Source organism: Aspergillus chevalieri, chromosome 5 (genome assembly GCF_016861735.1).
Source record: "Aspergillus chevalieri M1 DNA, chromosome 5, nearly complete sequence".
Taxonomy (NCBI): Eukaryota; Fungi; Ascomycota; class Eurotiomycetes; order Eurotiales; family Aspergillaceae; genus Aspergillus; species Aspergillus chevalieri.
In genome coordinates, this window is record NC_057366.1 from 1,245,998 (window position 1) to 1,268,995 (window position 22,998).

Genomic DNA, 22,998 nt, shown 5'->3' on the forward strand with positions numbered 1-22,998 from the left:
CTTCTTCCCTTCTCTTTTTCTCTTTCCTATTCCTCGTCCGATTCACTTTTATCCTCAGAGCTCGACGACGACTCCTCGCTCTTGTGTTACCATCTCCTACCTTAAACCGCAGAATTCTATCTTCATGATTCCCATGCGCAGAGGAAGCAGGGTACATCCGTGTCAAATCGACAACCCCGAGTTACCCGACAGCTACCTAGATACGGTGTGATATCTTCATCAGCCAGCAGTGCTTCTCAAGCCTTGTTGAAAGCACCCATGCGAACACAGACAGGGCTGGCACTGGACTCTCTTTGCTAGCAGCAATCACCAGGTACATCCACAAGCTCCCAGATGCAACCAGTTGCAGGTGAAATCACCCATTCACAGTCAGTCCACATTGCACATGAAACACCTTAATCAGTGCCCAAACAATTGACACACAGCCGGCAAATGCAGTGGACAACTATACTGCCACAGGTGTGCGTCCTGGTTCTGAGTTTACGACACCAATTCAAAGGGCTCAATGTAATATAGCATGCTCTGGTAGGTCCTGGATGCTCTTGGCAACTACTGGGTATGACTGGTAGCAGCAAGAGGCTAACTGAGCAAGGCCATGGATAACCAAGACCCGGCGTGCAAGAGCCTATCGAGCAGATGGACTTGTCTGGTAGTCTTCAGCCACCAAATAGGAAGAGGAAAAACACAGATTCAGCGTGAATAGGAGTTACTGGATGCCATGAGTTCCACTGGCATAGCACATAAATCATCTAAGAAATCCAAGCAAAAATCAACAATCACCTCTGAACGCCATCCACCAGAGCCCTGGTTGCCCCCTCCCAGGCTATTAGTACCAGCCAGATACATCCATAGACCTCGCCCAGACCCTCCACCCGACCCTCAACCCTCGCCAAGTCTCATGTGGGTGACTTTCACAGACCCTTATCGACCCTCATTTTCACAAATTTTCATAAAATTCCCCCACGCTTTACCTGATTTGTATGCATAAAAATGGTAATCTAACCTAGTATAGTAATGTTGGTCTTGTTTGATCACCCGCGGGTGAGGGCGAGGTCTATACATCCATGATCCATATGAGATCATTGACAGCCAGGAGCCACTGCACCTACGCCTGGTAAGTTCATACTACTTCCAGCCATTACCAGTTAATCCCACTGAAGCGAAGCCTAGGTCTTTCAAAAGGCACAAGGGGTCAAAAATCAGAAAACACGTCAGAAACATGCACATCGTGAGTCAACCCTGATCTTATGTTTCTATCTGGTAACATTTGGATGCGACTGACCTTGATAGAAAACCGGGAACTACCCATCGCTTCAAATGGCGCAGGGCTCCTCTGGCCACCCGCACCACCGCTTGGAGAAAGTTGTTGATCTGTGAGTGAAAACACCCTGGTTGGCTCTGGTTTTAAATGGTAACAAACTGAGTGTTTCTACCCCCTCCCCATGCCGATGAGAGTGAGTTCTTTGCTTTTGCCGCCCCGGCTGTGTCTGGTCCCATGGTCCCTTTTAGCGCATCTGTTGCCACATCTGGTCCAGCGTCTTCCTCTTCATCTAATAATAATGGCAACCAGGTTTCCCGTTTTGCTTCTGTGTCTTCTGCCTCAGCCCAGCCTCCCACTGATTCTGACAACGATGAGTCTGATGGGTCTGTGTCTGAACCTCCCGCCAGCCGTACCACCCCCACCCGGCGCCAGCCCACCAACAAGCAGCAGCCTTCCAACAGTAAACAACGCGCTACCACCGTTTCCAAGCGCCCTCTCACCGACCACCCGTTCCCAGCATGATGGGCCGGTGGGGGAGCACATTGAGCCTAGCCCTGAGGAGGCTGCAGCTGAAGCGCAAGATGCTGGTGACCTCTTTTATCAACATCAGTGTTGAATTCTGGTTGTTACTGGATGCCATCAGTTGACAGATATTTTTTTTTCCCTCCTCGACTTTCGTTTCTTGGGGGATATCTTCTCGGATAACATATGCTTAATTTAATGTATTTGCCTCATGACACCTTTACTGGGTGGATTTAAAGTCCTATGAGTGAGTAGTACAGATTGTTGTTCATTAATGGATGTTTATAGTACTTACCAGTGGCTGTTGGAACTGCTACATGCACCCAGTTGCTTTTGACAGCATCTAGCTATTACCAGTAACAGCAATGAGCTGCTGGGACGTTGACAACAGTAACTAAATTCCCAGTCTATCTAAACGGTAACAAATCAAATTGTCTCACAGCCATCTAGAATTGATTGTATTTATGTGTCATTTCTGCTTTCTTCTCCCTCAAATTCTCAAAGTTGTCTTCTTCCAATAGCACTTCATCACCAAGCAGCCAGAAAGCGCACGCGGGAATCAACTGACCATTGTCACCCACTATTCATTACCAGAAATAACCAAAATTACCACTTACCATATCGCCAGAGATTGGAAATTGCTCGAACTCATTTAGACCCTTGTGCTGTACTGCTGTTCACAATCACAAAGCTGTTTCATCCTAGCTATTATCACGACTGGTAGGGACCAGTAACAATTGGGTAATGGGAATACTCACACACCACGCCGCCTCATGGCAACATCAAGGTTTACATCGGCAGCGGGGGCGGGATTCGAAGTGGTGATGGTGGTGGTGGTGGTTGGGGGATGCTTGGCTCCTTTCTGGTCCCGTTTGGCAGCCTTGGTAGCAAGCCTTTTGCAGCCGCCTTGCGTTTGTTATTAACCTAGGTGAAACAGTATTAACACTGATCAGTATCCTACTGGTAACCACTGGCAAAAACTAGATATGGCCACCTGGTAAGCGCTACCTGGCGACCCGGCGAGCCCTAAACTCCTTAAACTCTCAATTATATTATTGTTGGAGTTCCTATTTCGATACTGTCTTGGTACCGTATCGGCACTGTACGTCTTTTCACCCTGACCGCACTACTGCCACTATTGCCATATTAGAACTAGACCTGTTTCATGTATGTATATAAAAGACGTCTCTTGGATCAGGAGGACCATGATCAGTTAACATACAATACAACTCCTTTACAGTCAAAACAACAATTATCTAAACACAAATTTTGAGTGTGATGACGAAAATACGATAGTCTTGTCCCGTAGGCGGTGCAGTATAACATTTAAGGCGTCCCGGGTCATGTATCTGAAAATGCCGATCGGGCACTATTCTTTCTGTCTTAATTTCTTTCTTCAGTCCCCGGGAGGACCACGGAGTATTATGTACTCTTTCAGGGATAAACCGCATGGGTGGCATCCTGGGGCTATTGGTGGGGGTTGTCGCCCATGGGGTTTGCCACGGCGCATAAATTTCCTTTTCGGTCTAATCTAAGTATTCCGTACTCCGTATGAGGTTCCCTGCGCGTATATACTGCCCCAGAGATACGGCACTAATATTATTATTGCTTGGATTAGAGATACTATAGACTAACAGAATTTTAGATGTCATCCCCGAACGATATTTCGATATCCAGAAAATATCCCCGATTACCGCGCGGTGTATCCCCCATCGACAACAATATCCGCACCAGTAGTGTAAGTACTAGCATCACTAACCAAATAGACATACAGCCCCTTCAACTCCTTCGCAACCCCATTCCTCCCCAGCGGAATCATCGAAATCCATAAATCCTTGGTCTCCTTCCCAATATAATCCGATAACCCCGTATCAATATACCCCGGCGACACAGAGTTCACTCGCGCAAAATCCCTCCACTCATTAGCCAACGATCGAGCCAAATGCACACACCCCGCCTTAGCAACATTGTATGATGTCTGCTCCTGTGGGAAATTCGCAATGTGGCCTGACATCGACGATGTCACCACAAACGATCCTTGTCCCTGCGCCTTGAAGTGCTCACCAACTGCCTTCGCGCAGTGGAATGTGCCATTAAGGTCTGTCTGCAAGATCTCCATCCAGTCTGCAACGCTGCTTTCAAGCACGCCAGCGTCTGCTGCACGGCCCGCGTTTGCAATAAATCCGTCAATTTGACCAAAGTCTTGGAGAACCTGGTCAACTAGGGTCTTTGCGGCGGCATAGTCGCGAACATCGCAGTGGTAGGCCTGTGCCTTAATATTGTAATCCTTGGTGAGGGCTTCAGCGTTTTGCTTTGCGCTGTCTTCGTGGGTGAAGTAAGTGATTGCCACGGAGGCGCCCATTTCGGCGCAGCCGCGGGCAGCTTCAAAGCCGATGCCGCGGGGGTTGGAGGCACCAGTTACCACGATCACCTTGCCCTTTAGGCTGAAAAGATCAGTTAGGTTGTTTGCTTGGGGAATTGGGATAGGCATTTTGTTGATCGTATGAAGGAAGGGTCAAGAGGCAGGTAGAATTGAACTTAGAAGCTTGATCGATGGGAAGAAGGGTTTAGTAAAGCAAAAGACCATTCTATTACCATATATATCTTGGGAAGAAAGCACACAGGAACTTTTATAGAAAGGTTGAGTCTGGTAATTGTCCCGAGCTTAGGAAACTCGTGAAAATTACTTTTTCTGATGACAACCCCCCGCCTTCCCATGCCAAAAATACCGTATTAGGAATTTTAAGCCACACGTAGAAACAAGTGGTTATTTTGTCGCCAAAATCGAACTCTCCGCAGTCAGCATTGTAATAAGATTATAAATGACCCTCAAAGTCCTTTTGAAAGAGAGAGACATAGGGAGGAGTGCTCAAATTAAACTAAGTCGTCGAGATTGTGCCAACCATGGAGGTGTGTATTGTGTTGAATTTCTATTGTTCCAAGCTGACTTCTATCAGAACGCTTCCTTTGTACTCCGCGACATTAAAGATGTGGTGATCGAGGATCGCACCAAGCCGGAACTTAAGGATCCTTATGATGTGATGGTGCACGTCGCCCAAACGGGTATCTGTGGAAGTGATGTGAGTTGTCCTGTTACCATTTACTTGTGTATCTCCATCTGTCTTACTAACATGCACGATCCATAGGTTCACTAGTACATACTTTGATCTTTCCGCCATCAGGGCCAGATCCGGCTTAATGCTAACGCTTATCGAGCTGGCAACGCAGCCGTATCGGCGACTACGTTCTCACCGGGCCAATGGTCCTTGGCCACGAATCTTCCGGCGTTGTCGTTGAAACCGGTAGCAAGGTCAAAGACCTCAAGGCTGGCGACCGTGTAGCTCTTGAACCTGGCATACCGTGCCGTCGCTGCAAATACTGCCGCAAGGGCTCTTACCACCTTTGCGGTGACATGATCTTCGCTGCCACCCCCCCCCCCCCCTGGGATGGCACCTTAGCCAAGTACTACGTGAACGCGGCCGATTTCTGTTACAAGGTTCCTGACTCAATGGACCTCGAGGAAGCAGCCATGGTGGAGCCTGTTTCGGTGGCTGTGGCTATCTCTAAAACGGCGGATCTCCGTGCTCACCAGACGGTGCTAGTTTTCGGATGCGGACCAATTGGTGTCCTCTGCCAGGCTGTGGCAAAGGCGTGGGGAGCGAAGAAGGTTATTGGTGTCGACGTCGTTGCGTCCAGGATTGAGGTTGCCAATTCATATGGTGCAGATCAAACGTTTATGCCTCCTAAGCCAGAACCGGGTACGGAGCCTATGGTGCATGCAAAGAAGGTGGCTACTATGCTGAAGGAGCAATGTGGCCTCGGCGATGGTGCGGATGTGGTTTTGGAATGCTCTGGTGCTGAGCCATGTGTCCAACTTGGTATATATGCTGCCAAGCGAGGCGCCACGTTTGTGCAGGCTGGTATGGGTAAGGAGAACATCAGCTTTCCAATTACTGCGGTTTGCACCCGGGGATTGATAATCAAGGGTTCAATCCGGTACTTGACTGGCTGTTATCCGGCGGCCATCGACCTGATCTCGAGTGGTCAGATTAACGTGAAGCCATTGATTACGAACCGGTTCAAGTTCGAGGAGTCGGAGCATGCTTTTGAGCTGGTGAAAGCGGGGAGACAGGACGTTTTCAAGGTGATGATTGCTGGTGTGCAATAAAGGAGTGATAGATTATTCTGTATATTAAGCTCATGAGTCTGAAAACAAAATGCTTCATTATCCATCCTGTGGAGGCCCATGACATTATGTTTATCCAATCAGATAGTGCAATTTCAGCCCAAAATGGCTAGATGACCCATCAAGATCCAGTTCCGCCAATTAAAGCAGGCCTAGAGTATTGATTAGATATAATCTCGATCCTCCGATGATTATATATAAACCCTACGATATCTCCCGATTGTTTTCCCCAAACACTCAAGAGGGCGAGTGAAACACAGAAGTTTCAAAGCCGCACGCTAAGAAGGCGCAGAACAGAACATCGGGCACATAGGCCACCTAGACCTCGCCATAGCCCGCCCGTGAGAGGCCATGGGCAGGGCAGGAAAGCCTGGAGCCCGCCCGCGGGCTCCAGGTGGGTGCCCACTGGCTGCCAGTCACCTGCCCATTTTTGCATAACTTCCCCAAATAGGATGGATAAATTGATGATTCATCTGCTTGAAAGTTGTTAACGTAACTCACAAGCGACCGGCGCGCCTCTGTATTCCATATAAATTGGCATTTTTTGTAACCTCAATATCTCAGCCTGTCAGTCATTATCCGCGCCGCACTTCACATGTACAAGACAGGGCAACTTGAATATGGGTATGGATATACTCTTTTTCGTCGAAGGACAAGTTGTACCCATGGATGCTATTCCAAAGGACTTGATGATGGCGCCAAAGTGGGCAGAGGTACATTGCATTTCAATTCTCTTTCACCAAATGCTTATTTATTTAATAATTTCTGGACAGGGCTTGGGAACTCAACTTGGAAGCACCGTGCCTGTGCCTCCGCAGCCTAAGGCTTTGGAAACAAGCAAGCAGCCCCAGGTATTTGAAGAGAATAACCAGCCAGAGGTATATGGAGGCCATGAAGGTAACAGAGATCAGCAAGCTGAATCTTCAAGGCGCTAGGGACTCAGCTTGCACACTACACGTCGTATTACGCCAACAGTACTGGTACTCACATGGTTGGTACCGATATTTCTGTATGAATATAAACATGCTAAATCTGACAAGATGGCTGCACTCGTCCGACTCGTTCCCTTATTTGGTGGAGATCCAAACAGCACTCAAGCACTTGTACTACGTGTGGTTACCATAGACTTCAATATTACTCCTTTCGGCGTATAATATACTCTCCATCTTCTGTATGATGAGGATCTATCGGACAAATGGTCGGCCCGATTACCGAGGCCAGGGGATCTTTATATAGGTCGATGTTTACACGTATTTAGATAGTCAAGCACTCAAGCATTTGTTCTACGTGTGGTTACCATAGACTTCAATATCACTCCTTTCGGCGTATACTAAACTCTCCATCTTCTGTACGCCATATAACCTCGTGCAGTCGGATTATCGGCTCCCGATTCCCCGAACCTGAGCTACCCGCTTCAGTATCACGTGATTTGGAACTACCGCCTGTTTCGTGGACTGCTCAGGGATGCTCCGGGAGTGGTCAGCTAGACAGTCCGGGAGCTCCTGGAGCGAGCTAAGGCTCTACGGTGCGTGTCCCGGAGCGTCGAAGAATGTTCTCTGATCACTCCGAGATTGATCATGGGAGACCCCTATAAAAGCGGCGGGGTCCGTAACAGGTAATTCAAAATTGCCCGCGAAATAATGCTAGATATACACATATATAATAGAGCCAGTTAAGGGGAAAAAAAAAAAAAAGAGAGATACCCCGTATTCTGTATGGAGGAAGATTATTTATGCCTGGGGAGAAAATGTAACCCTAGTATAGTCGCTGGGATGACTTCACCTCCGCTTGCCGCCGACTCTCCATATCTTTCTCACACGCTCTCTCCCTCTCCAACCATGCAATTTCTCACCACTCGTTAATCCACTAAAATGCATTTTTATCTACTGTTCCTCTTCACCAGTCTTGTCTCTGCCATTCCCGCCAGTTCCAGCATCACCCCACCACCTCCAGCCGAACCCGTCCAGCTTCTCTCGCAATCCTCCGATCCATCGCGACCCTGGACCAGACTACGAAATTGGATCATCGAGACTGTCTGGAATATCCCGAAATATCCATCGCAGCGACCCTCTAAAGATGCTGGTCGGGATCGCTCACCTCCATCTCGGGTACTGACGCGATACGGCAGCGACGTCGTTCTCCGGTTTCGGGTACAACATGGCTACGAGGCTGAGGCTCTGGCGCAGGCCAGCGATATTTTGTTCTTAGATGTGTGGGCTTCGACGCCCGAATTTGTGGATATTCGACTGGCACAGGAAGTAGTGAGTCTGAATCTACACATTATGATGGATGGAGTGTTGACAGATTAGATTCCCTCGTTATTAGGCCTCCTGCCCGATTCCCTGCGAACCGCTTACACCCCCCTCATCGATAACCTCGCGGAATTAATATATGCATCTTACCCAACGAGACAATCAATCGGCCTCGAAGGCCAGTCTGGATTTGTTTCTTTCCGTCCACCAGCGCAGGCCACAGATCTCTTCTTCCATGACTACCAGCCATTCTCCGTCTTGGTGCAATGGATGCGCTTGATGGCCTCCATGTTCGCGTCGCACACCCGTATAATCAATATCGGTATTTCGTACGAAGGACGTGAGATTCCAGCACTCCGTATTGGTGGGAAAAGCGACGCGTCGCCCGACTCGCCGCGCAAAACGGTCCTGATCACGGGAGGCTCCCACGCACGAGAATGGCTCAGCACGTCGACCGTTACCTACATCGCGTATCAATTAATGGCCCAATATGGGAACTCGAAGGATGTTGATCGTCTGGTAAATGCATACGACTGGGTACTAGTACCGACAATCAACCCAGACGGGTACGCCTACACATGGGAGTCTGATCGCCTATGGCGCAAGAACCGTCAACCCACAAGTCTCCATTTCTGCCCGGGTATCGACCTCGACCGCGCTTGGGATTTTGGATGGGATGGTGAATCGACGAGATCGAACCCGTGCGCCGAGACGTATGCCGGAAACGAGCCATTCGAAGGCACAGAAGCGCAGCAATTCGCGCAGTGGGCATTGAACGAAACGCGGGAGCACGACACTAATTTTGTCGGCTTCCTCGATTTACATTCCTACTCGCAACAGATCCTCTACCCATTTTCCTACACATGTTCCTCCATCCCACCCACCCTGGAATCCCTACAAGAACTCGCCATGGGCATGGCCAAGGTGATCCGCCGGACGACGCACGAAATCTACGACATCACCTCCGCCTGCGAAGGAACAGTCACAACCGGCGCCTTTGGCCCTAGCTCTGATGAATCGAAGCAGTTCTTCCCGCGCGGTGGGAGCACAGGCGGAAGTGCATTGGACTGGTTCTACCACCAACTACACGCGGCGCATTCGTTTCAGATTAAGCTGCGTGATCGCGGAAGCTATGGGTTCCTTGTTCCGGCTGAGTATATAGTGCCGACAGGGAAGGAGATCTTCAACGCGGTGGTGATGTATGGACGGTTTCTCATGGGCGATACCATCCAAATGGACGACACAGGGGAGGACGAGGACAACGTACCGGAATACTCGATGGGCACCTATTAATGCCTTGCTCTATAGTCACGACTTACGATTACACGTTGGACAGCACTACATAATATCATAATTCATTTACATAACATTTCGTCTAACCTAACCCAAAGAGAAAGGAATCTAAAACAACCAAGAAACAAACTTCTCATAAAACCAACCCCCCTTGGGCTCCCTCATAGCCTGCACAGCCAAATACTCTGCCTCCTCACGATCAATCTCCTCCTTGCCCGTCCACAAATCCGCCTCCTCAGGCTTTACCCTCTTACACCCCGTAAACACTTTATACCCAAAAATCAGCATAAGATACAACGGAATCCCAAGATACGCCGTGATAAACGTCTTGTAGTCAAAGTTGCCCCACTCCGGACTATGAGTAAACACATCATAACTCTTCGTCAGCGCAATGATAACGCAAAACACCAGCGCAAAGTACGAACCCCCGACCCCAAACGGCGCGGTGTACGCAAGGTCGCTCTCAGGGACGTTCTGCGCCTTCCGCGCACGCACGAAGAATATGTGCGTTACTAGCAGCGAGATCCAGGTCAGCAGGCCGAAGATGGTGACGAGGTCGACGAAGTAGCCGAAGACGGTCTGCGAGTCGCTGGAGACGTTCATGTAGGCGATGCAGGCGATCAGCGAGCAGAGGCCTAGGGAGTAGATGGGGACGCCGCGGTTGTCTGTCCAGGAGAGGAAGGCGGGGGCTTTTCCTTCGCGCGAGAGGCCGTAGATGGTACGGGTGGCGATGTAGAGGTCTGAGTTTGCAGCGGAGAAGACGAAAATGAGGATGCAGGCGTTGACGATGTGGGGTAGGACGGGGATGGTGGCTAATTTGATGGCAACGACGAAGGGAGAGGCTGCGGCAGAGTTGGAGTTGGAGGAGTTGGTCGCGGAGGCGAGCTCGGGGGAGTTGTAGGGGACCAGGGTTCCTAGGAGGAGCACGCTGAGGACGTAGAAGAAGAGGATACGGTAAAAGGTGAGTTTGATGGCGCGGGGGATGGTCTTGCGGGGGTTCTGTGCTTCACCGACTGTTACGCCGACAAGCTCGGTTCCCAGGTACGCGAATGTGGCAGAGACCATTGTGCTCCAGAAGGCATAGAAGCGGCCCGGGGCGCCGTCGTCGATGTATGTGTTGAAGGCGCCGGGGTTCTTCCAGTATCTGAAGCCCTTGCGGTCGTGGTCGGGGCCGCCGCCTAGCATGAGGATGAAGCACAGGAGGATTAGGCCGATGATGACGATGACTTTGAAAGAGGAGAGCCAGAATTCAAATTCGCCGAAAAAGCGCACGCCGACGTAGTTAATTAACACGATGACGACTAGGAATATGGTGATCCAGACGCCGGGGTTTATGCGTTCGGTGTCTACCCAGAAGGATATGACCATGGCGGCAGCGGTTAGTTGGTTGGGGGTGACGATGATGTATTTGAACCAGTATCTGTGTCGTTAGCGGTGATTGAGAAGAGAGTAGGGCTGTACTTACGTGTAACCTATAGCGAATCCTAATGCTGGGTCACAGAAGCGGACGGAGTAACCGGTAAAACCAGAGCCCAAGGGAAGCCAGGCGGCCATTTCTCCCAGACCACACATGACCAAGTAGACAATGAAACCGACGGCAGCGTAAGAGATGAGAATAGAACCGGGCTATACATGTTAGAAAAGACATCTAAAAGAGATGGTTGTACTCACACCAGCTCTGTCTCTGTTAGCATATCCCTTAATGTTGCGTGTGGAGAGAAACTCACTTAGCTAGGGCTTCTCCAGTCCCAATAATCAAACCAGTACCAATGGCACCCCCAATGGCTGACAATTAGCAGAATTCTTTTTCAATAGCGGAAATCACCTACCAATCATGGTAATATGCCGGGATTTGAGCGCGCGATGAAGCTCGACATTGCGATGCTGGTCAACATTGCCCTCTTCAACAAGCTCATTCTTGACGTGAACATCGGAGGCCTCTTCTTTGACAGCCATTTTACTGAGCCGCATGTACACAAAAGAGAAAAAAAAAAAAAACAAGAGAAAACAAGAGAAATTTAACAATCCAGACAAAGGCTGACAGCCTCATCCCGTGACCCGATGCGACCCCGAGGCAAAGCGCGATATCGTGCATGGTTCCTCCGCGCTTTGAATTTACATTATGTTAGCGAATTTGATATGATTCGACCAGCCTTGTCATGTCCATATCCCTGTCCAATCAGCAAGGACCCAACGGTATCTGAGCCGTCCCCAGAACAGTTCCTGCGGCTTTCTCCGGGCTCTTGATAGATTAATTTTGCCTATTCCGGAAATCCCCGCATTCTTGGCGCCGAGCCGCTGTCAATCCCGCTGTCCAATGGGACGGCATCTGAAATAACCTTATCTCTTGGCAGCGGCCTTATCTCGGCGGGTGTCCGCACGTGATTTTGTCCGGAAAAGCCGGCCCGATAGAGGCTACTCGCTCGGAAAAATACTAATCCGACATGAGCCTCCATCCACCGTAAATGGAAAACAACCACTCTCAGCGCAGAGCGAATTTTTGAATTTCTCGCTAAACAGAAGCCTAATTGACCTTAAACCTGGACCAATCTATTAACCAGGCCTCTTGCTATCACCCAGTACTCAGAATCCATGGTTAGTAGAGCTGTCTGGCCAGTGTTGGGGATCCAGCCTCTCAACCACCTCGAGCACGCCACTCAAATCATAGCCAAGGCCACAGCACTGCTGGAGCTCGACAGCACCAAACGCGCCAAACTACCATCCCAATTTCTGGAAGCCTTCGTCAACAGCATGATTACTCTAGCTAAGAAAACCCGAGAGCAACCGTCGGCGCAGGAGATTCTTGGAAAACTGAACAGCTTGCAGCCGATGAGAGGACATCACCCTCAAGGATGCAGTCAACAACGCACTCACCATGCCAACTCCTCCCCCCAATTGCACCAAATGCAGCCTCTCAAATTGCCTCCTGGGCAGATGTAGTCCGGTCAGGCATGCCCTCATACCCATCAACACTGAGCAGCAGAGCCTCCACAACCACAAGTATCAAAGACAGGGAAACAGTAGTGCAACTTCAATGCAAGTGCACCAGCTGTTCTCTGCGAAGTATCACCAGAGGACCTCCACAAATGAGTGAACGATGCCACAGGATCATGGATAAACCTACTTGAGAAAGCCCCGGGTCATCGCAGCGAAACTGCTGAAGAGTTTGGATGTGGTACCCCATACTGCAACCACAGCAGAGGCAGACACATTAAAAAATACTGAAGATGAATGGGCAAAAGTTCTCGGAATGACCGCACAGGTAATCAAACAAATGTATAGAGTGCTTGTCCATGGAGTAGCCACCGGCAAGGAATCAATCAACACTGATAATCAGCAGAGAACTATTGAGAAAATTGAAATTGAAACAGAGAATGTGGTGCTCCATAAAGGTGTGAAAGTGACATATGTTGGATGGCTGACCAAAGAGGGGAGAAGAAAAAAACCTCCTCCATCATTGTGGAATTCACCACAAAGTATCACGCTAATCGCGCCATCCAAGAAGGACTGGTGCTAAATGCAACCCACCATGACTGACCTATATGACCGGTCATGCAAACTTAGATAGTGCTACCAATGCCACAAATACGGCCACATCGGACCTCAGTGCGACGCTGACGCGGTATGACGGGCTAGGGCCGAAAGGCACCTCGAACCAGAAATGGTTCTCGATTGAAGTTATTCACGAAAAGCTCGCCGAAGCCAGGTGACCGCAGGTCACCTGATCACGAGAATATAAATCCACCACCAGCAAGCTAAGTTTCTTTCCTTCTTTCTTTCCTTCTCAACGAGTTGCAAGGCTTCAGCCCATTACACGCAGAGAAGCATAACACCAAAGAACGCATGTAGAAGCTAACAGATCCAAAGCCAGCACCGTCTTGTATGCTGTGTAAGGGTCAACACACGGCATTGTTATGGGCTAAGCCCGTAATGCTAATGACTAGCTATCATAGGAAAGACTTCGTTGAAGAACAGAAGAACGGATGTCCGATCGGACGGCTCTATATACAAATGTACATCGTGCGGGGTAGGTAGCCTGGTAACCCCTCCGATCACCCCTCCGAATAACATATCGTTTATTCTACAGGCGCAGCCTGTGACAGCATGGAGCAGTGCATGCCCCAGAAGAAGAAAAGAGCTGACAAGAGTAGAGCAGGCACAGCAAGACCAATCTGTTTCCATTATGGGACAGATGATTCAGGATGCTCAACCGTGGGAGAGCCAGCAGGAAACCAAAACAGCTGCTATGCAGACATTCAATTTCACAGGAACGCAGAACAGCATCAACAGCAGAGTAGACAATCTACACGAGAGCCCAGCCTCTAGCCAATCACACTCATATAGCCTAAGGAGAACTGTGCAACCTTCCACAATGTCACAGGCTGCGCCTGTCGCATAAACGGTATGCTTAATGGGAGAGACGACGGGGAATTATTAATAGGATATCCACTCCGCACGGCGCACATATGTATATAGAGTCGTCCGAGCGGATATTCGTTCTTTTCTTCTTCAACGAAACCTCTTGTGTTATAGCTAGTTATTAGCACTACGGGTTTAGCCTCCAACACAAAAGGGCAGATGGAGAAAGGTGGCAAACAGTATGCAAGTGATAATGGATGCTCTCATCACAAAAGGGCCCCCTTCACATGCACAACTGCTCCACAACCTGCGAAAGGAGGATAGACCATGGCACAGTACGGTGGATAGCAAGCTTCCTTGGTAACAGAACGACCACCATATGGATGTGCGACATAGAATCCGACATGTACCAGGTACGGATCTCTTGGAGAACGCCGGCGACAAGGATATACAGACAATAGGATGGATCAAGGATGTTTACTTCTTCACAAGGAGCACATTAGTTGAACAGAATTGCCGGAACCTCGAGCGGGCACATCAAAGGACTGAAGCATGGGCAAGGAAACATGGCTCGAGATTTTCTCCTGCAAAGTACCAGCTCGTACACTTCACTCGCTCCAGGACGAAATTTGATGTAACATGAACAGTGAGAATCCGAGACACAACGGTCAAGCCCAACAAGTCGGCCACATACCAGGGCATCATCCTGGACCCAGCACTCCGATGGGAGGACCAAATCAGACATGTTCAAATGAAAGCAACTCCCCTCCTGAGACCACTGGCAACGCTTGCAGGAAGCACATGGGGAGCAGGTCTGATACAGCTGCACCAGATTTATCAAGCTGTGGTGATACAGCACTCCTCTATGGATGCTCAGCGTGGCACACCTTCAAACAGACGGTGATCATCACTGGACACGTCTATGGATTCTAAGCCAAATCCATACCAGAGCCATGGCGGCCACTGCAGGTGCATTCAGAGCCACAGCAACAGCAGCGTTGAACATAGAAACGCACCAGCTACCCATGCAGTGTCTCCTGGAGAAACGGGCCCTGGAAGCACTAACACAGATTGAAACAAGCCAGTCTGGGGATCAGGTGAGGAGAGCACACAGAAGTGAAGCCATGAGGTGTGGGCACATCCACCCTGGCTGGTGCCCCTGAGAATGGAGTCCACTAGAAAAGATCAGCGAGCTCGCCATGCGGAGGCTAGGACAGACCCCATTCCAAGACCTGGAGCATATCCAGCCGTACATCACAGCGCCGTATTGGAGCCCGCCAGAGGTGGTCATCGCCGAGAACACAGAAAATGCAATCATAGAACACAACACAATAATGGCCCACGGTCAGCTAGTAACAACGGTATACACAGATGGGAGCGTGGTCAACGGCAGAGTGGGAGCTGCAGCAGTCTGCCCCGACCAAACAGGTTCTGAAGATACATTGGGGTCTTCACCGGGCACTCAGCATAATCATCATACAGATGCACACAGGGAAGATAGGGCTCCAACACTACCTCTACCAGCGCGGGGTGTCGGACACACCAGACGGAGACTGCCGCTGTGGGAAGGCCACCCAGACAGTGCGACATGAACTCCTGGCCTGCCCTCTTTTCAAGGATTTTCAAGAGCAGTTCCTGGGAAGACCAGGTGGAGGACTAGAAGGAGGCAGGAGCCTGAAAACAATCCTGAACACGCCTAGGCTCGCAATCCGGCCAGCCAAATTCATGTTGCGAACCAGGCTCCTTGGGCAATTTGGGGCCGTAAACGAGGATGGAATTGTTTAGGCAGAGCACTGAGGCCATCAGGTACATAGCAAACAAAGAGAGCCAGGCGAGCCCCGGATTCTCATGAATTTGAGCCGAGCCGAGCCTTCAAGCCAAGCATACACCATAGATGTAAATGGGTATCGATAACTGCCCTGGTGGCTTACAGCCGAAGGGGCGGTTCCCACATAGCCATGGATAAGATTGGCTGGGACGGGTATGAGTAAATCCGATTCCGAATCACTATTCTTGGCGGTCAGGTGGCCTCCGGGGTTTCGGGAATTGCCAAAGTCCGGACAGTATATGCCCGAAGCCCCGGCTGATCGTATTTGGATCTCCTGACGAATTTCTCGATGGGGCGCTGCTGGGTTCTCGGCATATATAAATCTGTGCTGGAACCATGAGGCTCGAAATGACAGACAACCAGCCTGTGCCACGATGGGCAAGAAGAAAGAAATCGTGACCAAAGGCTCCGAAGCTTCAGATCTAGATGAGCAGTCAGAGAAAGATGGGGAGCCTCAACAAACTGCCTCCACGGGCAGCTATTTTGTATGTCATGCCCGACTGCTAGATGATATTACTAACTAGTTCGTAGAGACTCTTTTCCTATGTCACAGGAAGAGACCGTATTGCTCTTGCATTGGCACTGTTGTGCTCGATTGCATCTGGTGTGGTATGTTGATATCCATAGTGTGGTCATATATCAAGGTCTGATAAAACAGCCTCTTCCGCTTATGAACATTATTTTCGGGAACCTCGTTGGCGAGTTTCAGGGTTACTTCATGCCAGGCACACAGGTGACCGAAGGGGAATTCAAGGCTTCGGTCAACAGATTGAGGTGAGTATATACTGTCGTATGTCTAGGGTAACGAGCTGACTCTTCAGTTTGTACATCGTGTATTTGTTCATCGCAAAGTTTGTTCTGACCTATGTCTCAATGGTACATATCCTGTCTCCAAATTGTCAGAAGACATGCTAACTAAACAGTTCTCCTTCCGTGTTATCGGTCTCCGTGTTTCCTCCAGTGTACGACTCCACTACATGCAGTCCCTCTTCGCCCAGCCCATCAGCAAACTGGACGAAGTATCCGTGGGAACTGTCACCAATACCATCACGACCCTGTCCAACACGATCCAGCAAAGCATCTCCGACAAGCTAGCTATCCTCTTTCAATCCCTCGCTCTCCTCATTACCGCATATATCATCGCCTTCAAGTACTCATGGGCCCTGACCCTTGTCACGAGCTCTTCTCTATTGTTCATTCTAATCTGCTGCATATTTATCATGCCAGTCATGACTAAGATCCAGAAGCAAGTCGACAAGGCTGACGAGCAGCACTCTTCAATCTCAGCGGAGGTGTTCAGCTCCATTCGGACAGTTCTATCTCTTGGTGCTGAGGAAACGCTTGTGATAAAGTATGCCAACTGGGTTGATGAGTCGCGGAAACGGGGGCAAAAGATGTCTACTGTACTGGGGCTCCATCTTTGTCTTATGTTCTTTGCAATGTATGCTAGTTACGCGCTAGCTTTTTGGTTTGGGTTGAAGCTTTACCGGGAAGGGCATATCGCGGATATCAACACGGTTATCATGTTAGTATTTCCTTTCCCTTCCTTTTTCTATACATACTAACAATCACAGCGTGTTCTTCTCAGTAATGATGGTGGTGAGCGTCCTAGGAGGAATCGCATCACCATTGATGATCATTTCTAAGGCAACGAGTGCAGCGTCTTCATTTTTCGAAATAATCGACTTGGAGACTATGGACAGAGGAGGCCTTAAGGATCTTGAGGCTTCCTCCGAGGTAGATATTGCATTACAAAACGTACATTTTGCCTACCCAACTCGCCCAGATATTCCAGTCCTCAAAGGTCTCAATGCTCGATTCCAAAAAGGCAAGACGACGGCACTAGTGGGTCCGTCTGGCTCAGGCAAAAGCACCATCGTCGGTCTTCTTGAACGATGGTTCGAACTGAGGAACCATCAGGGGAACATTTTTGCCGGTGAACATGACCTCACCCATCTGGATTTGAAGTGGTGGAGATCACAGATCGGGCTTGTACAACAAACCCCCTTTTTATTCGACGATTCAATCTTCAACAACGTTGCCTTCGGTCTGATTGGGACCAAGTGGGAACATGAGACCCATGAGGTCAAGCAGAGACTTGTTGAAAAAGCGTGTAAGCAAGCATTTGCCGATGAATTCATCAAGCGTTTGCCAGAGGTACGTTTATCCTTCTGTCTTATTCATGTTTCTGTATCTGATTGTCACCAGGGCTACGATACCCTTGTAGGAGAAAGCGGCAAGACATTAAGCGGCGGCCAAAAGCAACGTCTCGCCATTGCTCGAAGTATCGTCAAAGAACCCTCTATCTTGATCCTCGACGAAGCGACAAGCGCAATCGATGTCCACGGAGAGAAGATCGTTCAGAAAGCTCTTGACCAACTCTCGAAGAACCGCACTACTGTTGTTATTGCTCACAGACTATCAACGATCCGGAAAGCCGATCACATTGTCGTTCTTAAAAACGGTGTCGACGTTGAGCAAGGCACGCACGACGAACTTCTGGAAATTGAGGATGGAATATATCGTGGTTTCGTGAATGCTCAGAGTCTTGCGCATTTGACAGATGACGGTCCAGACGGAAGCGAAGGCTCTGATGCTCTAGAAAAAGAAGCCAGTGCTGTCCAGAATTTTCATGGGCCAGAAAAGGAAGAAATACAGAGGAAATACAAGAAAATAGGCTTCTTTCGCAGCATCGGACTGATACTGTACGAGCAACGTAGCCATTGGCTGTTCTATTCACTAACGCTTCTTGGTGCTGCTGGTGCTGGGTGTAGGTGGTTTCGCCTTCAATATGCCATAATTGGTGCTGACGGAATGCAGCTTCGTACGCGCTCCAAAGCTGGCTGTTTGCCCACATTATCGAGGTGTTTGGGTATCAAGATCAACGGCTCGCAGATGCTGCCAGCTTCTGGGCCTTGATGTTCTTCGTTCTCGCCCTAGGCGCGGCTCTTTGCTATTTTCCTGTGGGATTCTCTTCGAATACATTTTCAATGGTCCGTTCCTATCTCTTCACCTCCGCGCATAATACTAAAATGCAATAGAAAATCTCCTCGTTCTACCGAAAAGAATACTTCCGCAGCATTCTCCAAAAACCCATCCCATTCTACGACCTCAACGAAAACGCCTCCGGATCCCTCGTCTCCCGCCTCTCCACAGACCCAAAACAAATCCAAGACCTCCTCGGCACAAACGGCGCCTTCCCACTAATTTCCATCTTCAACATCCTCGGCTGTATCATTATCGCCTTTACATTCGGGTGGAAACTAAGTCTCGTTGCGGTATTCGCAGCTATGCCATTTGTTTTGTTAGCTGCGTTCATGCGCATCAGATTCGAGCTGCAGTTCGAAGCTATGAATGCAGAGGTATATAGTGGTAGTTCGCAGTTCGCGGCGGAGGCTATATCGGCGTTCCGAACTGTTTCGGCGTTGGTGATGGAAGATGCGATTCTGGGAAGGTATTTGGGTCTTTTGCAGACGCAGCGGAAGAGGGCTTGTCGGAAGGCGTTGTATGCGACACTTATCTTTGCCTTTTCGGATAGTGTTGAGCTGTGTGCTATGGCGCTCACATTTTGGTAAGGCGCTTTTTGTTCACGTCGAAGGTGTGGTACTAATCGAATAGGTACGGCGGTCAACTCCTCGCATCGAGAGAATACGAACCCACTATATTCTTTGTCATCTATATGGCTACCATCCAGAGTAGTCAATCCGCCGGGCAATTCCTCAGCTTCGGGCCGAACATCGCCCAAGCTGTGGGTTCTGCTAATCGTATGCTGAGCTATCGCCCGACTTCAGCCCCGCGAGACGACCTGAAGCAACTTGCACCTGCAGATTATCAATCTGCAGCAAGCGTTGAACTTCGCAACGTCGCATTCAAGTATCCATCGCGAGATGTTCCCCTGTTCACGGGTCTAAACCTCAACATCAGAAGCGGCCAATTTGTTGCTTTCGTCGGGCCTTCTGGCTGTGGGAAGACCAGCGTTATCTCTCTATTGGAAAGATTTTACGACCCAGATCAAGGCGCGATTCTTGTAAACGACCAAGACATATCCTCTATCGAGATTTCATCCTACCGCGAAGCCCTAGCACTAGTAACACAAGAGCCACGCCTCTTCAACGGCACGATCAAAGATAACATCACCCTAGGCCTGGGAGACAAAGGCATAACAAATGAAGAAATGATAAGAGCCTGCAAAGACGCCGAAATCCACGACTTCATCGCCTCCCTCCCAGATGGCTACGAAACGACTCTCGGCACAAACGCCCAAACAGCGCTCAGCGGCGGCCAGCAGCAACGTCTCTGCATCGCCCGCGCTTTAGTGCGAAAGCCATCCCTCTTACTATTGGATGAGGCGACATCCAGCCTCGACTCGCAGTCCGAAAAGCTAGTACAAGGTGCTCTTGAGCAGTTGGCGGGAAGACGGGAAACGACTATTATCGCGGTTGCGCATCGACTGGCGACTATTCAGAAGGCAGATGTAATCTTTGTCTTTGGAGAAAGCCAGAGTGGGAAGGGGTCGAGGATTGTTGAGCAGGGGACGCATGGGGAGTTGTTGAGGGGTAGAGGGGTTTATTGGCATATGGTGAGTTTTGTGCGCGTTTAATGGTCAATCAAATTTTGCTAACCCGCTGCAGTGTCAGGAACAAGCGCTGGATAGATGAAGCTTTTTTTTTTTTTCTTTCCTTTTTTTCCCTCGTTGTAATCGATGGGGTGCCACTGTATATCAGGGTCAGTGAATTGGTAATAGACGCCGCTTCAATAGGCCTGTATAATATCATGAGAAGGCTAACAATATATTTAGAGCCAGGATCTGGAGGCGCGGCGCTTTGCATAGGTCTTGCAAAATGAATGAATCACTGAAATATAAAACCCACAGAAATCTCCTAACAAAGCTCCTTTCTTACATTCATCTGAGCTCAGAAATGAGCCAACCTATGAACGTGACACAATCCTAGATGCACGCTCTTTTGTAACATAAACCTTGTGATTTGAATCATCCCGACAGCCGAGGTAGATCAATCATGAAAATAGAAACAATCAAAAGTACTCCATTCTTGCACATCCTTTAGCTTCCAGAATCCTTGGGCTAGCGACGCAATTCCAGTCGGAAGCTAACGGATCTTTGCAAATACGGCACTGCATTCTTGCGGGTTTTAAGGACTACGTACACCAACCAATTGACGCAAATAGCACAAATATTAGGACAGCCCCGCATTTAGCTGGCAAGCATTCTATCACCATGCATGAGCAAATCCACAATACAGAGTATCGTCTACGGGTTGGACGGGGTTGGCCATCACACTCGAGGGATCATTGTCCACGCCGACTCCAATTGGCAGAGATGCACTCCCGGCGCTTAAAGTTATTTATATCGCCCGGGTAGCTGATCCGATTGGGTTCCGTCGTGCTGGTATAGAACCATGAATATTATTGGTCAATGCTATGCATTACTATTTTAAGCTGACAGGGCGGGGTGTTTGTGCTTATTTGTGTTATGGGGATGGATATAAACCCTGCGAGTCCGAGGGGAAGTCTATACTACAACTTGCTTTACTTGTGCTCTCTTGAACAACCATGGGTGTTCTTCGTTTCCCCCGCCCAACAGGCATCTATGTGCCCCGTTCAACTACACCCATTCTCACCACGGATATGATCTCCCCTCCACTATCGCCTAGTATCTACGGCGACTCGGACAATGTCACCGCATCTATCATCCCCGCTCTCGAATACATTTCCTCCAAGTTTCAACAAAAGTTCCTGCACGTCACTCTGTTGATCGGCCGGGGCAACCCGTTTCCAACATCCAACGCATCAAACCAGATGATGGTCATCCCCGTCAGCGATCTAGACGAACCATCCTGGCGTCTCTTGTACAGAACCGTCTCCAAAGCCGTTCGCAAATTCGCACTTGACAACAGCTGGATCGAGGCTCTGACCCGGTGTCAGCACGAACGCGACGCTCACTGGTATCTGATCCAGCAGTCCATCCGGCAGAACGAGGTGCTGTTTAGCAGCGAGGGATTGACGCTGTTGAACATGGACCGGATCTATACATTCAAGCGACGGCTGTGCATCCTCTCGCATCGGGAGCTGGATGTCTCGGACGACCATCCATACATCATATCCTGCATACGCCTCCTGCACCGCACAATCGCCGATTTCCAAGGCCGCCCATTCAGCAAAGCCTTTTTCCACCGCGTCTACGAACAATTGGACGTCCGCGACGAACACCTCGCCCGTGTCGCACGGGTATACCAATCCGAATACGAGCAAGAAGGAATCGTCCTCCCCCGGCCAACACCACAACCAGACCACCGTCACCACCAGTCCCACTCAGCTACAGCAGCCCGCGCCCGCCGAATGCCGGTCCGACCCGTTCGTCGACGCGGTCCTCCGCCGACCTCATCCATTTCGCCGAAACAAGGCAAACGAGGCCCGAAGACGCCGTTGTCCGCGTCGGATGTCACCCCTATTACGCGAAATGAGTGGAATTTGCTTGTGGCGGGCGAGATTCAGCGGGCGAAGGCGAGTGTTACAAAATGGACGCCGTCGCCAACGGTTATGGCGGCTGCGTGATGTGTCTGGTACTATGGGGTGGATGCAAATCATCCACCGAGATGTTATTCACTTTCTTCCGGAACATGCTCGTCATTTTGGCGGGTCTGGTTCCTGCGCGGACCAGGCGGCATGAGTCTTGCGAACCATGTCCCGTGCGCAACAGCTGATTCCGACCAGTCACTCCGGTATGTTGTCGTTGTCGTCTCATCAGTCGCAGAACTAACAAGTGCTAGACCATGGGCCATTCAGAAAGCCCCGGTCGGACAGACATTCGCCTGTGTCGGCTAGCCAGGCAGATAGAAAACGTGAAGACGATGTATAATCGCATCGAATAATGTTATCAACTGGTCTGCCGGCCATCGGCAAACGTTATCTCGGCGATACTCCGCAGTCCGAAGTACGGAATCCACGGACCTGTCAATGCGGATATCGATCCCGAGTTTCGACCTCTGTAGGGGCCCTGCCAGGGTTTGAGCAGATATTAGCAAACAAGGTGGTCCATTCAGGGTTCTCCATCTGAAAATACTGCATCGGTTCGCCCTTGGAGATTGAAAATAACAGGGTGTGGGTTGGCCGAAGACCGAATGCGGATGCCGAATGCCCACTGTACCCCACAGGAAGAGGAGAAAAAAAAGTGACTCCAATGCAAAAATAATAATGTACCAGTAGAAGACTAGATAAATGGAAAGATTTACAAGCCAAGTATTCTTTAAATCCGCATAGTCCCAGTTCCATTTCTCAC

General features: G+C 49.7%; 8 protein-coding genes across 8 annotated transcripts; 6 read left to right on the plus strand and 2 right to left on the minus strand.

Annotated features, from left to right (window-relative positions):
* Positions 1-1,219: 1,219 nt before the first annotated feature.
* Positions 1,220-1,783, plus strand: ACHE_50428S (uncharacterized protein; the record flags this gene model as incomplete). Its single annotated transcript, XM_043280144.1, has 3 exons — positions 1,220-1,228; positions 1,291-1,373; positions 1,456-1,783. The coding sequence occupies 3 exons, from the start codon at positions 1,220-1,222 to the stop codon at positions 1,781-1,783; spliced, it is 420 nt and encodes a 139-aa protein (XP_043137752.1).
* Positions 1,784-3,473: 1,690 nt separating this feature from the next.
* On the minus strand, positions 3,474-4,274 carry LXR1_1 (SDR family oxidoreductase; the record flags this gene model as incomplete). The annotated part of the gene is made up of 1 exon (XM_043280145.1): positions 3,474-4,274. The coding sequence occupies one exon, from the start codon at positions 4,272-4,274 to the stop codon at positions 3,474-3,476; it is 801 nt and encodes a 266-aa protein (XP_043137753.1).
* Positions 4,275-4,687: 413 nt separating this feature from the next.
* Positions 4,688-5,951, plus strand: ACHE_50430S (NAD(P)-dependent alcohol dehydrogenase; the record flags this gene model as incomplete). The annotated part of the gene is made up of 4 exons (XM_043280146.1): positions 4,688-4,693; positions 4,741-4,863; positions 4,930-4,937; positions 5,012-5,951. The coding sequence occupies 4 exons, from the start codon at positions 4,688-4,690 to the stop codon at positions 5,949-5,951; spliced, it is 1,077 nt and encodes a 358-aa protein (XP_043137754.1).
* A 1,889-nt stretch (positions 5,952-7,840) lies between these two features.
* Positions 7,841-9,514, plus strand: ECM14 (M14 family metallopeptidase; the record flags this gene model as incomplete). Its single annotated transcript, XM_043280147.1, has 2 exons — positions 7,841-8,230; positions 8,279-9,514. The coding sequence occupies 2 exons, from the start codon at positions 7,841-7,843 to the stop codon at positions 9,512-9,514; spliced, it is 1,626 nt and encodes a 541-aa protein (XP_043137755.1).
* A 108-nt stretch (positions 9,515-9,622) lies between these two features.
* Positions 9,623-11,470, minus strand: ACHE_50432A (dicarboxylic amino acid permease agtA; the record flags this gene model as incomplete). Its single annotated transcript, XM_043280148.1, has 5 exons — positions 9,623-10,934; positions 10,980-11,140; positions 11,186-11,192; positions 11,242-11,299; positions 11,344-11,470. 5 exons carry the CDS (start codon positions 11,468-11,470, stop codon positions 9,623-9,625), a joined length of 1,665 nt encoding a protein of 554 aa, XP_043137756.1.
* A 636-nt stretch (positions 11,471-12,106) lies between these two features.
* ACHE_50433S (uncharacterized protein) lies at positions 12,107-12,454 on the plus strand (the record flags this gene model as incomplete). Its single annotated transcript, XM_043280149.1, has 1 exon — positions 12,107-12,454. The coding sequence occupies one exon, from the start codon at positions 12,107-12,109 to the stop codon at positions 12,452-12,454; it is 348 nt and encodes a 115-aa protein (XP_043137757.1).
* A 3,621-nt stretch (positions 12,455-16,075) lies between these two features.
* Positions 16,076-20,359, plus strand: ACHE_50434S (ABC transporter ATP-binding protein; the record flags this gene model as incomplete). The annotated part of the gene is made up of 11 exons (XM_043280150.1): positions 16,076-16,186; positions 16,233-16,310; positions 16,360-16,475; positions 16,523-16,577; positions 16,625-17,226; positions 17,276-17,858; positions 17,910-18,471; positions 18,522-18,694; positions 18,743-19,272; positions 19,320-20,280; positions 20,333-20,359. 11 exons carry the CDS (start codon positions 16,076-16,078, stop codon positions 20,357-20,359), a joined length of 3,798 nt encoding a protein of 1,265 aa, XP_043137758.1.
* A 913-nt stretch (positions 20,360-21,272) lies between these two features.
* Positions 21,273-22,274, plus strand: ACHE_50435S (uncharacterized protein; the record flags this gene model as incomplete). Its single annotated transcript, XM_043280151.1, has 1 exon — positions 21,273-22,274. The coding sequence occupies one exon, from the start codon at positions 21,273-21,275 to the stop codon at positions 22,272-22,274; it is 1,002 nt and encodes a 333-aa protein (XP_043137759.1).
* Positions 22,275-22,998: the final 724 nt, after the last annotated feature.